General features: G+C 46.7%; 1 protein-coding gene across 2 annotated transcripts; it reads right to left on the bottom strand.

Annotated features, from left to right (window-relative positions):
* Window positions 1–731: 731 nt before the first annotated feature.
* On the bottom strand, window positions 732–13,474 carry XIRP1 (xin actin binding repeat containing 1). 2 transcript variants are annotated; one of them, XM_030550000.1, is made up of 4 exons: window positions 13,338–13,369; window positions 11,534–11,587; window positions 4,972–9,663; window positions 4,395–4,487 (listed from the first exon to the last, which is right to left on the bottom strand). In XM_030550000.1, the coding sequence occupies exons 3-4, from the start codon at window positions 9,661–9,663 to the stop codon at window positions 4,479–4,481; spliced, it is 4,701 nt and encodes a 1,566-aa protein (XP_030405860.1). In that variant the 5' UTR covers window positions 11,534–11,587; window positions 13,338–13,369; the 3' UTR covers window positions 4,395–4,478. The 2 variants fall into 2 exon arrangements, with proteins under 2 accessions (XP_030405859.1, XP_030405860.1); XM_030549999.1 differs by having other exon boundaries at window positions 732–9,663; window positions 13,338–13,474.
* Between the last annotated feature and the right edge of the window lie 368 nt (window positions 13,475–13,842).

Here is a 13,842-nt window from a genome sequence, read left to right on the forward strand (position 1 = left end):
CAGGTGTTGTCCCTAATCCAGCTGCAATCCACGCACAAACCCCTCTTGCCCGAGTTTGGTGGTGCTTTACATAGGGTGACCAGATAGCAACTGTGAAAAATCAGGATGGGGGTGGCGGGTAATAGAAGCCTATATAAGAAAAAGACCCAAAAATTGGAACTGTCCCTATAAAACAGGGACATCTGGTTAACCTAGATTTACACCTGGGCTAGCTGGCTCATCTGGGGTATAGGCTAAAACCCAAGTGTTGCTTACTCAGTCTAAACCATTCCAGTGCTGATAATCCTCCAATGCCTTCCCACAACTGTGCTCAGAAAAACAGACAAGTTCTCTCATAAGTCATTGGAAAAGAATCACACAGCAGCTCATTTCACTGTAGCTCTGAAAGCCATAGGCTATGCCCCCAGAAATCCTAGTGAGGCATGTGAGTGAGTGCAGCACCCAGTAAGGACACACTAACAGGGGTGTAGCTTTGTAGTATGACTGCTCACACCAGGCTTGGCTCAGAGCTGGACACCGATGACACAAATTAACTCGGCAGCGCAGAGGTGTTCTTGCTGTCTTGTATGACCAAATCACAAGGTAGCCCAATGTAACTCCAATCAACTTATCAAACATTAGACATGTTCTTTGCTCATGTTTTTATAGCTGGTCAAAGTATGCAGATTTTTTCTTTTAATTCTGAATTTTCAAAAGAATATGGTTGTAAAAGAGCAAAAATGTGGAAAAATGATAAAATCTTTTTTTTGGTTGGATTTTTGTTGTTGTTGGTGATACATTTATGTTGACAATTCATTTTTTTTCTACCAGTTCTAGCTCTGTTTTCTTTTTAGCTTTCATTGATAAAGCTTGGTGGTGACAATGAAAGACGCAACTATTTCATCAGCAGAGGCATTCTAAATACTTTGAATTGAATCAAACATGTGGCAAAAGAAAATAACCAGACCAGAGTATTTTCAGACGTAATGTTTACCTTCAAAATGCAGAAATAAAAAAAAGGGGGGGGCACAAAATATCTAATATCTTGAGTTGAGAATGTACAAAACAAGTTAATAATAAAAAGAAAATTTCTTTACGAAGTTTCAAAATGGATTTAAATATTAAACATAAGAATGCATGGACACTAAAATAAAAGATTTTGTATATAATGAATTATAAATTACAGGTCTAAAAAAGAAAGAAAGGGAAGCAATAACCATCTATTTCTTTAGCTGAACTTGATACAGTCTTAACTAGAGTATCTTTCTTCATGTCCACCTGAGGGGGAATGACACTGACAAACATTCTGGAAATCCTGATTTATACAGTTTTAGGTAGTACTGAATACTTGCTATTGTACTGGTTTCTGCTAAGTATCTCTCCTCCCACCCCTGCGAAAGCAATTTGAAGATGTTCTTTCTTTTACTAGCTGAGCAAAAACTATTCCAACACATCCATGAGTGTGTATGTGTGTGTGTGTGTGTGTGAGAGAGAGAGAGAGAGAGAGATGACATATGCTTGTTGGGAGGTCTGCACTGATATCGGAAAGAGATGGACAAGGTAGGATAAATGAGTCTGTTTCCAAAATACCCAGACAGGCTAGTTCTTTTAGCTGGCTCTAGTTGTCCTTTTTTCCTGCCTGTGTTCAGAGATGTCCTGGACACACCTGCAAACACTATTCAGAGGTGAAGAAACCACCCCGAAACACCCATTTGTTTATTTTCTTGCTTGTGCTGCTATCAAAGACTCAGATCTTCAGATGTGGTGTAACTCCAAGTCTGTTGGGTTAGTGAGGTGAAGGATGTTGTTTACCACAAGTGCTGGCCCTGAATTGTATTTGTACGCCAAACACTAGGAGAATATCCTAAAAGAATCACAAGGCTTGGTGGAGTTCCTGTATGTCACATGGTTATTAAATCAGTGAATTCATTGTTTCTTTACCTGGTTATCATCTCCCACATTCAAAGCCTTCTATTTCTTTGGCTTGGAGTTGCCAAAAGTGACAAAGACCACCCCTGTTTCCTGGAAGCTGCCATTGGAGTGGAAATCTTCACCTGGGCTGTTTAGGTACCTCCGAAGGAGGGGCGAGGCGGTTATCTCATACCGGGGAGGAGAGACCACATTGCACGTAGAGTTTTGGGTCTCTGCTTGCTTGGTGACAGTGGTGGATGAAGTGATGATCTTGTTTCCGAACTCATCCACCTCCTCGTACTGCTCAGTCACAGTTCTGGTGGCTCCGTAAAGCTTGGATCCATCTGGACCTGTCTGTAGTTCTAATATGCTTTTCTGCCTCCTTGGATTCTGTGGGCTAGAGATGTTTAGGGGAGCTTTGTAGTCAGAAAAGCCTCCTTTGATTGCACCATGGCAGCTGCCTTTGGATGAGTCCGGTGCACACATGTCCTTATCACTGTTGCCACTGAGATGAGGCTCCTTGCTGACATGGGGTTGCCTAATTGAGTTTGATCCTATCTTCATCTGGATGGGCTCGTGTTCATTCTCCAAGAGAGCTGGATTGCATCCACCGGACCCCACTGATTTGTGAGTTAATGAGTTAAAGATGTCCTGAGTGAATGTGTCCCTTTTTCCTGGCATGTTGGGATAATCTGGTAAGGGGGTATCCCAGGGAGAATATGCCATCCTGGGTGACTCTGCAGGCTTTCTGGCAGCAGACTCAATGGAGATATAGGAAGGAGATGATGGAGAATTTACGCGCTGCTGAATGATGCAGGGGACCTCTAACTCTCCTTTGGACATCTCTGTCTTTTCTGACCCATTTGCACTTCCCATAGATGCTGCATTCAGCGTCCCTTGTGCTGCTTTTTCTTGCTTGGCTTTGCTGGACACGATGCTGATCTTGCGGATATTGTTGCTGGTTGTGGGGCTCTGGGCATTCCCCAGCGACTCCTTAAAGAGCCCAGAGAGCCCAGCTATGTCTGATTCTGACTTTAGATTAGAAACAGAATAGAGAGCTTTCCTAATGGCCTCCTCAATGTCCAGCAACCTAGCTAGTGTCTGCTCCTTCAGGTGGATGATCTCAGCACTTGCCCTCTCCAGGTCTTCAAAAGCCAGCTCCACAGAGGAGACACTGTCAGAGTCTTCCTTTGCCGTTTGCTCGGCCTTTTCGACCTTGTGCTGCTGCGTCACTTGGTGAGGCTTCTGATGCACCACCCATTCTGGGACATTCTCAAAGAAGCTCTTTAGGGCTTTCACATCCACCTTAAATGTCTCCTCCTCAAACTCTTTCACTCGGGTCAGGATCTCTTGCAGCTCCTCCTGCTTCCGCAGGTTCTCAAAGATCTCCATAGCCTCCTTGACGCTGCCCTTCATGATCTCCTCCTTGTGGAAAGACAGTCTCTTGCGACGTTCATCGTCCGTTTCTCTGCAGGCCTTTTCTCGCATGACCACCACTGGCTTCTGTGCAAGCTGCTCCCTCTTCATTTCAAGATGTCCCCCTTGTCTGCTGTTCACCTGCTGCTGCTCCTTAAAAAGGTCCCTGGAATGCTGATGGGAAGATGCTGAAGGCTCTTCTTGTCTTCTCTGATTTGTTTTCTGGGTGGTGTTCTGGTTATCCCATGGCCCATTGGTACTAGACATGCTTGCACTTTCTGTCTTAGGTGAGGCATTTAGTGCTGGGGCAGATCGTTTTCTCAGAAGGGTAGCTTGATTCTTAGGAGAGGTACTTGGCTTATTCTCACTCTCAGGGTTAGTAAGACCTGTCTGATATCCATCCAGCCATTCTTGTTTTGACGTTAATTTGCAGCTGTTCTCTTGGCCAGATGAAAGTATGTGTCCCTGAATTTCCTCAGCTGGACAGTAGTTCCTTGGAGCTGCTGCCTTCTCTTTGGTCATCACTTGTTCTGTTTCAGAGCCAGTCACTCTATTTTTAAGTGGCTTTGATGGCTTAGAGTCTACTGACTCTTGCCTGCCCTGTTCTTCCTTGATTGCCTTGTACCTTTCCTCTGCTATCTGAAGAGGTGTTTTGATAATGTCTTTTGGTGCTTTCTTCTCAGAGTTCTTTACTGTAACAGTATTGGCCACTGGTGATTGAGGGATACAGCACTTTGAGTGACAGTCCCCACATCCCACCTGTGCTGAGGCATCAGCACAATGCAAGTCCTTTGCCTGATTCATGGATGGGGTTTTTGCTCTGCTTAGCTCGCTCAGGCCTGGAGGTTTAGGAGGCAGTGGGGGTGGGACTAGCTTTGTCAACCTTCCTTTACTGTTGCTAGCAGGGTGTGAAGGTGCCTCCTGCAGGAAGCGCTCAGGTTTTGGAGGTGGAATGGGTTTCCTCCTTGGAGGGGCAGTAATTTCTGGTTTGAGGAGAATCGCTGGTTTCTCTGAAGGCCTCTGATCATTGGCTTTGGTGGAGGTGGGATTTAGGGTCTTAGGGAGAGCGTTGTGCATGGGTGCAGAACATCCCAGGGCTTCATCTTTTTTGCTTGGTTGAGAAGGGGCAGCTTCTCTTGCTTGTGTCGTGGGTGGACAACACTTAGTTTTCATCACAGCAACTGGGGGAGGAGGAGGAAAGTCATTATCAGACTGGGACCCTGAAGCCACTACAGCTGTCTGGCTACTAATTGATTGAGTCTCATTTTCCTTTTTACATATGGAATATGACTGCCCTGCATTTCTGTATATCATAGCGGCTTTAAAATCCCCTTTGGAGACATTAACGTTAGACTTCTCCAGCGACTGAAGAGTGGCCTTTAAGTTACCTCGAACAACATCCTCCTTCTCTACTTGTCTCTGTTCTGTTGCAGCACTTTGCAGTGCCCTGATAGCTGTCTTTACATCCCCTCTGAGCATAACATCCTGCTCTCTTTCTTCTTGCACTGATTGCTCTTTGTACTCAGACTCAGTAAAAGGATTTACATAGGGTTTCACTGGCTTGGCAGTATACAGAACATCCTTAACGCTAATATCTGCACTAGGTACAACTTGGCTTTTCTGGCACAAATGCTGCACTCCCTGTACTTCCTCGGAAGGACTGACCTTTTTGTGAGACATCATGCTCTTCTGAGGCACACTTGCGTGGAACTTGGATGACTCCTGGCCTCTAACGGTGGCGCTGGCTTGATGCTGCTTGCCAGGTGCACATTCCTGTTGGCGAACGGTTGATTGCAGGCTCACTGGCCCCGAAATGCTGGATGCCTGCTGCTTAGAGGCTAGATGGATTTCCTCCGTGCTCTTGTGGCGCTTGCTCTGAACTTGGTGCTGAATGCTTTTCGCCTCAGCTGTGGCCAGCCTCAGACTCTGCATTGCGGCTTGAAGATCACTTCCAAGGGCCTGCTCCTCTAGTTTTTTTGTCGTCTGGCTGGTTTCCCCTGCCACTGAACACTGGCTTCTGGCCATGTCATCTTTCTGAGCTGCCACTTTGGTGGAGGCTGCTCCCTGTGGTGCAATCTTTACTTCCTTCACATCTCTCGAGACTCTCTCCTCTCTCTCTGCCTTCCTGCTCCCATTCTTAGCCTTTTGCAGTGACTGTGGGGTCGCCTGAATATCCCCACACACAATATCTTCCTTTCCCATCCCTGTGGGCAGGCTCAGGGTTTGTCCACCTGCATGCACTGCCTCTCTTTCTAACTTGTTCTCTTTGCTAACAGCTTCACACATGAGCACTCTTTTAGCCCCCTTAATACCCCCTTGTCCCACATCTGCAGTCACTTTTTCTGCTGGCTCTTCCTGTTGCAAGGCATGCATATTAGCCCCTTGCACATCCTGTTGGATGAGTTCAGCTGGCTGCTGTTCTGCTTGAGAGGAGACGAGGGACTCTATCTCGGACTCCCGCTGCAGGTTCTTTAGATAGTCCAGGTCTCCCTTCTCGATGCAGCTGGTGTACAACTGGACATTCCCCTTCTCGTTGTCCTCCCGTTTGACGGTTGCCATCATCCTCTGCTCTTGTGAGGAAGCCAGCAGGTTCCCTATAGTTGACTTCACATCCCCCTTGACAACTTCCTGCTGGACGGAGTGGTGCAGGAGGGAGTAGATAGTCATCTTCAGTGACCCCACCTCTGTCTCTTGCATGACCATTCCCTTTTTGATGGAGGCATCTTGGCTAAGGAGACTTTGGAGAGCCTTAGCAACATCATCCCTCAACTCCTCTTTGCTTTTATCAGCTTCGCTTGGGCCCAGTAGCTGCAGCGGGCTGACCTTGATCTTGCCCTCCTTGTCCTCCTCCACCAGCATCCCCTGAGGCTCCACATTGGTCCTGTGCAGTAGTTGCAGCATGATCCTTTGCAAATTGCCTCCCACAATCTCTTCCTTTTGGATCTCTGGAGTACTTTGCCTGCTGAACTGGTACTTCACCATCCTCACGCTCCCTACGTCATTGGCTTCAATGAGGATCCCGTCATGCTGGATGGCTTGGCAGGCACAGAGGCCTTCCAAAGTTTCCTTCACTGTTCTCTCTTTCACCTCAGTTTCAGTTCTGTGTTTAGAAGAGCTGAGTTTATCCAGAGGGGTGGTTTCAAACAGCCACGTTGTGCTCTTCACATCAGCACAAGGGACCACCTCTGGGGCATTGGTGCTGGCAGACCCCTCGGGGTCTTTGAGACTGTCCATGGGCTGAGTTTCAAACAGCCAGGTGCAGCGCTTCACATCCCCTTTCTGGCTGTCTGCTCTCTGCACAGTGGTCATGCTGGAGCTTCCTTCAGACTCTCCCTTCAGGGAATCGATGGGCTGGTTCTCAAAAAGCCAGGTGGATGTCCTCACGTCGCCCTGCTGGACGTCACTGACGCTGACCATCCTCACATATTTCTTCTGGCTCACCTGCTGAGACTCAAAAAGCTCCTTGTTGGACTGGACATCTCCTTTCTGTACATCATCCACTGTCCTGGCCACAGACCTCTTCCCCCCAGAGAAGGAATCAAGAGGCTCTGTCTCAAACCTCCATCGGGCAGACTGGACATCCCCTTTCTTGATGTCCTCTTGGGTGACAGCCCTGATGATGAACACTTCCTCCTCCTTCTTGATTTGATTCAGAGGTTTGGTTTCGAAGAGCCACCGGGCACCTTTCAAGTCACCTTTCATTATTTCTTCCTTCTTCACTGAGGTGACCTCATGGTACTCCCCCTCCTTGTCCTGGATGGCATATAGGGGCAGGCTCTCAAAGAGCATGGTGCAGGACTTGATGCTGGCTTTGCTCATTGTCTCCTCCTGAATCCTCTTGATCTCCGTCTCATCTACCTTGTCATGAATCTGGTCTAGGGAGTAGGTCTCAAAAATGAACCTCTTGCCTCCGATGTCCCCGCCCTCAATATCCTTCTCGGGGGGGATTTCTTGGATGCCCTCAGTGTTGTTCTTTATAGTATCCATGGGGAAGTTCTCAAAGAGCCAGGTGAACTTGTGCACTGATCCAGCTTCAATGTTCCCATCTGCAGGGACTCCATTCTCCTTCATGGCTGCAGCCAATTTACCCGGTACACCCAAGGGCTTGGTTTCAAAGAACTCCTTCACCCGAGACACTTCCCCAGACTGTATCTCCACGTGGCTGGAATACCTGACCATTTTCTTTGAGTCAGTCTCACTGGAGGCATTGGTGACCAGTGGTTCAGTCTCAAACAGATGTCTGACAGTTTTGATGTTGACTCCTTGTAAGTCATCTTGGCAGTATGCTTTGCTGACCTGCAAATACTGCTCCTCCTGGCCTTTCAGGGAGTCCAGGGGCTGGGTCTCAAACATCCACGTGTACGACTTAACGTCAGCCTGTGGTACAGAGCTTTCCCCTTCCTGCTTTTTCTCCACTTTCTCATACAGGGTGTCAATGGGCTGTGTCTCAAACAGCCACTTGCAGGTCTTCACATCACCCCGCTGCGTAACCTCTCTTTTCATCGAGGAGTGCTCTTCTGTTTGGTTGGCTTGGTGATGGATGACATCAATGGGCTGGGTTTCAAAGAGCCATTTCGCTGTTCTGACATCGCCAGCTATCACTTCCTGCTTTGTGATCCCTCTGATTATATCCACCTTCTCGGTGCTGTCATCAAACTGGTCCAAAGGTTTGGTTTCAAACATCCATTTGTAGTTCTTGACATCGCCGCTCATGACCTGCTCTCTGCTTACAGAAGTGACCTTGTGGAAGTTTCCAAAGCTGTCTTTGATGGCGTACAAAGGTGTTGTCTCAAACAGGAACTGGTTGGCTTTGACGTTCCCAGCTGGTATCTCCTCTTCTTGTTTGGTGATAGGCTCAGCATCAGACTGCTTAATGCTGTCTAATGAGAGAGTCTCAAACAGGTTCTTGAAAGATTTTACATCTCCCTTCATCACCTCTTGTACATTAGAGGCTGAGGGGTGGTCTTCAGAGGATGCCTTGGAGATGCTGCCAAGGGGACAGGTCTCAAAGACATGTTTTCTTTGCTTCACATCCCCCCTCTCCTCTTCCAAAAGCCCCACTCTCTTTAAATGGCCCACTTCAAAATTATCTTTCAGGGTTTCCATTGGTTGGGTTTCAAACAGCCAGAGTGTAGATTTCACGTCACCACCGATGACTTCTTCCTTGGCTGGGCTGCTGTCCGAGACTTCTCCTTTCAGGGAGTCAAGAGGCTGGGTCTCAAAAAGTAGACGCTGCTTACTGACATCTGCCCCTTCAACGAAATCCATGGAAGCCTTGAAATCATTTTCTTCCACTGTCAATTCTTTGATTGCATCAAGTGGCTGAGTTTCAAACATCCACCTTGCTCCACTGACATCCCTCCTTCCTGCCTCTTCTAAAGAAATCCCCCGGATAATTTTCACTTTGGAGGTGTCTTTGTTGATGGTATCCAGTGGCTGAGTCTCAAACAGCCAGCGAGCTGTCCTGACCACATTGCTCTGTATTTCTTCTCTGCAGACGGATTTAATCTCGTGGATGTTGCCGGTTTTGTCTCTGATGGCACAGAGTGGCTCGGTCTGGAACAGCTTGATGGTTTTCTTGACATCGCCCTTTAGCTCCTGGATTTCTGATTTGAGCTGCAGGATACTCTGCTCCTCCACTGAGCTGTAGTGGCCCAGCGCTTCCAGGGAGTGGGTTTCAAAGAGTTGCTTGGCACCTTTCACGTCCCCTCTTTGAACAGGCTCCTTGAGAACTGCCTCCTGCACATCTGTTTCATCTGAGTATATTTTGTTTAATGAGTCCAGCGGCTGGGTTTCAAACAGCCATCGGGCTGTACGCACGTCTCCTTTAGTGTGGACTGTCGTGGGCACTTTGGTCAGTGCAGACAGCCTGTCTCCATTTAACGACTGGCTTTCGAACCTCCTGGAGGTGCTTTTCACATCCCCGCTTGGGATGGTTTCCTCCTCTGCCAACTTCTTGGTGGCTTGATGCTCCCCGATAGAGTCTAGCGTCCAGTTTTCGAAGATCCAGCGCATGGACTGAACCTCCCCCGGGAGCACTGCATCCAGATTCACGGAGGCCTGGGCACTGGGATCTTCTGTGTTGAGCATTTCCGCCAGATCCTCAGTCACAGCTTCCTCCAGGTTCTTCCTCAGCTCAGGATGCATGTGCCTGTACAGCCTCTTTAGCTCATTCACCTGGCGCTGTTGGTAGAACTTTGAGAAGGATTCCTTAGGGGGAGGCAGTGGGTTTGAATCCTGGCTCCCAGCCAGGGAAGTAGAGGCCTGGAAGGAGTCCTGCAGGGGAGGGGGCGGTAAGTCCTCTTCCATTTTCTTGCCATTCACTTTAGATGACGTCTGGTTCTGAAGCTCTGCCATCTTTGGGGAAACAGGTTTAAACGTCAGCATTATCTCTCCTCACTAGTCTGGTGCTCGTTAGTAGAGAGAAAAGCAAACAAGTGAGGAAAACCCATGCACCTACTGAATATGAATTCCATACCTTGGATTCAGCAGCACACAGCACCCAAAAGTATCACGCCACAGCAAACTCTCTCCAGGTTTGGGGTTAAGGTGTTAAATCTCTTTCCACAGCCAGGCAGTTTAAATCAATCCACACATTTCTAGCAGTTATAGTCTCAAGTCAGCTAGAGAATAATGGAGAGACCAGATCTGGATAGTGTTAGCAAGAGAGGATGAGCCTCAGAATAATATTAATGGGGGCACGTCTGAATAGCAGGGAGCTAATGCCCTGCTTAGATCTCTCCCAGGTGTACAGTACTGCAGTGGGCCTGGGGAATCAAGACCCAGTTAGGGAGTCAGAAGGAAGCCAGTGGAACTACAGCTCCCTGGTAATCAGATGGGAGAAGAGCCAGTGAGGAGGCAGAACTCAGGGACTATGATGATGAGTGAAGACCATCTGTATATTTGGGTGGATGGAACACTGCATGAAGTAGTTAGAAAGATGGGTCTTAATCAGAGCTAGTCTTTCTCTATCTATGCCAAAGCCTTTTGTTACAACCTGTGCAACCTACACCTCCAGAATGAAGAAAAACTTGACTGGATTAATGATTTCCTCTGTTGTGGCTCGACCATGTGTCCCATAGCTCCAGGTGAAGCAATGATAGTTAATATGCTTGGAAAACATAAATGCAGATTGGAGACCAAAGATAAGTGACATTGAACTTGGAATGTCATAGGTATTGGGCCAAAATGAGAGTTGGTGTAAGTGAGAGCCCCTCATGCCTATTTGTGATCTGTAAGGGAGAGTAACTTACACATCATGGAGCCAGAAGAAAATGTGCAAAGGTACAATAAAGTAATGTGTGGGCCACTTTAACTTCCTCCTCATTGCTTTTCCTTAGGAGGGCCTCTCTTTTGGCTCCTCAGCATGCGAGTTAAACCAGTTAAGAGGCAATTAGACTTGGTGGGCCAACTTCAGAGATGATACACAAGGAGGGGACTAAGTAGGGAAACATCTAAGCAGGTATAACATACATACTTTGAGGGGCCAGGAGAAGGTGTAAGTTATGCCAGTAGATTCTCTCCAGACCTATTGGGCCAAATTCTGCTCTCGGTTACATGGAAACATTGATATTGAAGTGAATGGGAGTTGCATCTATGTGACATTTGAATTTTGCCTGCTTATATGCTGACTTTGCTCCCTAGTATTTTAGCTTGTGAAGTTTGATTGTGGTATGGCATAATGCTATGTTGAACGCATAGCATCTATACTATAGGAAATTTACTATATATACTATAATCTAAAGGAGATTTTACCAATGGGAGGTTGCTGAAGCTACTAATCATTTCCTAGGAGAGACCATAATTCTAGTGTTCATCTTTCAACACACGCAGAAACCTTTGCGTGCCATTAAACTTGGCATATTTTTTCACTCAAAATCGGTTATGTGCAATGTTATGTCACTCTGTTAAACACACAAATACTTTCATTTAAAAAAATGCATTGAACCTTAGTAACAAAAGACCAAAATGAGTATATTTCATGGCAAGCTGTAAAACACTGCAGTTTCATAGGAGCAGACATTTCTAAATTCCTGGAGCCTTTTTATGTAAGGTGATTTTGAACCTCATAAACAAGTTCTAAATATGGCTGAGTAGTTGAGGTGTCAGACCTCCACATTCTGCATGAGAGTGTGCCTCATTGTCAAGCACAGGTAGTTAAATCGCACTATACACCAGTCCACAAAGACTTTGTTAGACAACCACACGTGTTTTTGGCATGTCCTACCTTGCTTGCTTTCTGGTTGTCAAGAGGATGAGTAGCGCTCTCCTTTGTGGTATTCTGAAAGAGAAATAAAACATAATTATATAGAACTGCACACATTCACATGCTGTGTGTGTGTGTGTGTGCGCGCGTGTGTGTGTATAACATACTAGTTCTTACATTAGACTTTTTATTATTTCAGAATTATGTTTTCCAACCCCAAACCCAAAAGAAGGCATTATAATTGAAAACTAAGAATGCCCTTGTGGACCGGTAAGTGCACTGTGGACACGTTCATTCACAGGAGAGGCACGGAGCGTTACACATGTAAGTACAAAGGAAGGGGAGTGTACGGGAATGAGAGCGTTGTCGTGGGGCTACAATGATACTCTGATTTAGGAGCAGGAGTGAGCCCTAAGAGGGGATCAGGTAGCTAAAGTACTTGAGAAAGATCATATTTAAACCATTGTTCTCAGCTGCACTCCTTCTTTACCTGCCCCTTTTTGGTACCCTGCCCATGTGAGTAAAGGAACTGACATGAATAAAGCTTCAGACTTCCTGCCACTCAGTACGGACGATTGCCCTAAGGCTTAACTCGGCTATGGATACATCCACGTGTGAGCTGGGATATGTGGTTCCCAGCATTGGGAGATGGACCATAGTAGCATATCTGTGGTAGCAGAGGCAGCAGCTTGGGCTAGCCGCCTATGTCGGTACCAGGATGCCTGGGTGGGTTTGTGTTCAGATGGTGCGGCCGAGAAGCCGCTCAGCTACGCTGCTACTTTAGGTGCTAGCTTGAGCAGAACCAGCAAAGGTTTATCTACGTGAGTCAGGCGTCACACCTCCCAGCTCCAATGGAGACGAAGCCTGAATGTAGAGCCTCTCCTCACACCGTTAGAGTGCACCAACGTTGTGTGTGCTGCTGCACTGCCTGCACAGGATGTATTGATGTGTTCTGATATACGTGTTTGATAGAAATGGGATCCATGTAAATGTCAGAGAAAATCTTTTCCTTCCGGCCTGAAATTGATTTATCCATTAGGGTTCACATAGAGCCTGATCCTGAAAGGTACTGACCATCCACAACATCCCTTGAGGTCAATGGAAACTGTGGGTGCTCAGCCTCAGTTAGGATCAGACTCTTGTATGGCACCTTTTGAAAGCCCCAATGCATATTACAAATGAGTATTTTGTATCCTACAGCGCCTGATCCGGCCCCTTTGAAGTCTACTGGACTTTTGCTATTTTCTGCAGTGCAAGTAGGATCAGACCATCAAGGCCAGGGGATGACTTTACTCACTGCTGAAATGCAGTCACCTCTGGGGTGGAATACAGCAGCAATTTAACAGCACGCAGCAAAACTACGCAAGAATGTAGGGACAGGCGTGAACAATATCACAGGCCACTGAAGCTGCAAGAGTACTGTAGATGCTTAACATAGGCACTGTACTTGGAGAAGGTTATTAAATATAGAGGATATAGAATAATGTGTGTGTGTGTGTATATATATATATATATATATATATAATATGAGTGTGTGTATATCATGTACATACAATATATGTGTGTGTACATGCATGTGTAATATAACACATAACCCTTCTACCAGGGGCTTTATATATATATATGGTAAATTAATATGTTTTACAGCTCCTTGGCAAGAGAAAGATGGTGATTTTTGGAGGATTAATTCCATATTCTTCCAAATCTATATAAAACAAACACATTCTCTTTCTCCTCATTATGGCCAGTTGCTGGGAATGGACATTGCTGAGATGCTTTTGGTGACTCATACGAGGGCCAGGAATGAAAAGCATGAGATACTTACAGACTTTTGGAGGTTGCCTGTGTGAGCAGCTGTCTTAGACAGATAGAGAGCTGACCGCTCCTTCACGGAGGGGGAGGAGGGTTTCCCGTGTCCTTGGTGCAGTATGCGTCTAGTGTTGTCTAAAATTGACTGTGTCTTCTCATCTGAAACAGGGACAGAGGTGTGTGTTAGATATATGCCAACATGCCGAGGCAGCAAAGTGGACTGGCCTTCTCAGGGCCCTCCTTAGGCATAGGCAGCTGCGTAGGGGACCTGAAAATTTGGGGCACCACTGGGTCTTAGTGTCCACCCATCTTGTTTTCCTATCCCTGTTCTGACCCTTCCTGCAGGCTTCCACAGATGGCTGCTGCAGCCTGGTGAGTCTTCCTTGGGAGGGAATCTAGTAGATAAAAGTGAAAAAGCCTCCAGCCTGCCAGACCTATTAGCACAACACTGAAACTGTTAAAGAGCCATTCAAGGGGTAATGAAGCCATTTAACAGGCATTTGCCAAACCCCAGGTTTCAG

The sequence above is a fragment of the Gopherus evgoodei genome, chromosome 2, assembly GCF_007399415.2.
Source record: "Gopherus evgoodei ecotype Sinaloan lineage chromosome 2, rGopEvg1_v1.p, whole genome shotgun sequence".
Taxonomy (NCBI): domain Eukaryota; kingdom Metazoa; phylum Chordata; order Testudines; family Testudinidae; genus Gopherus; species Gopherus evgoodei.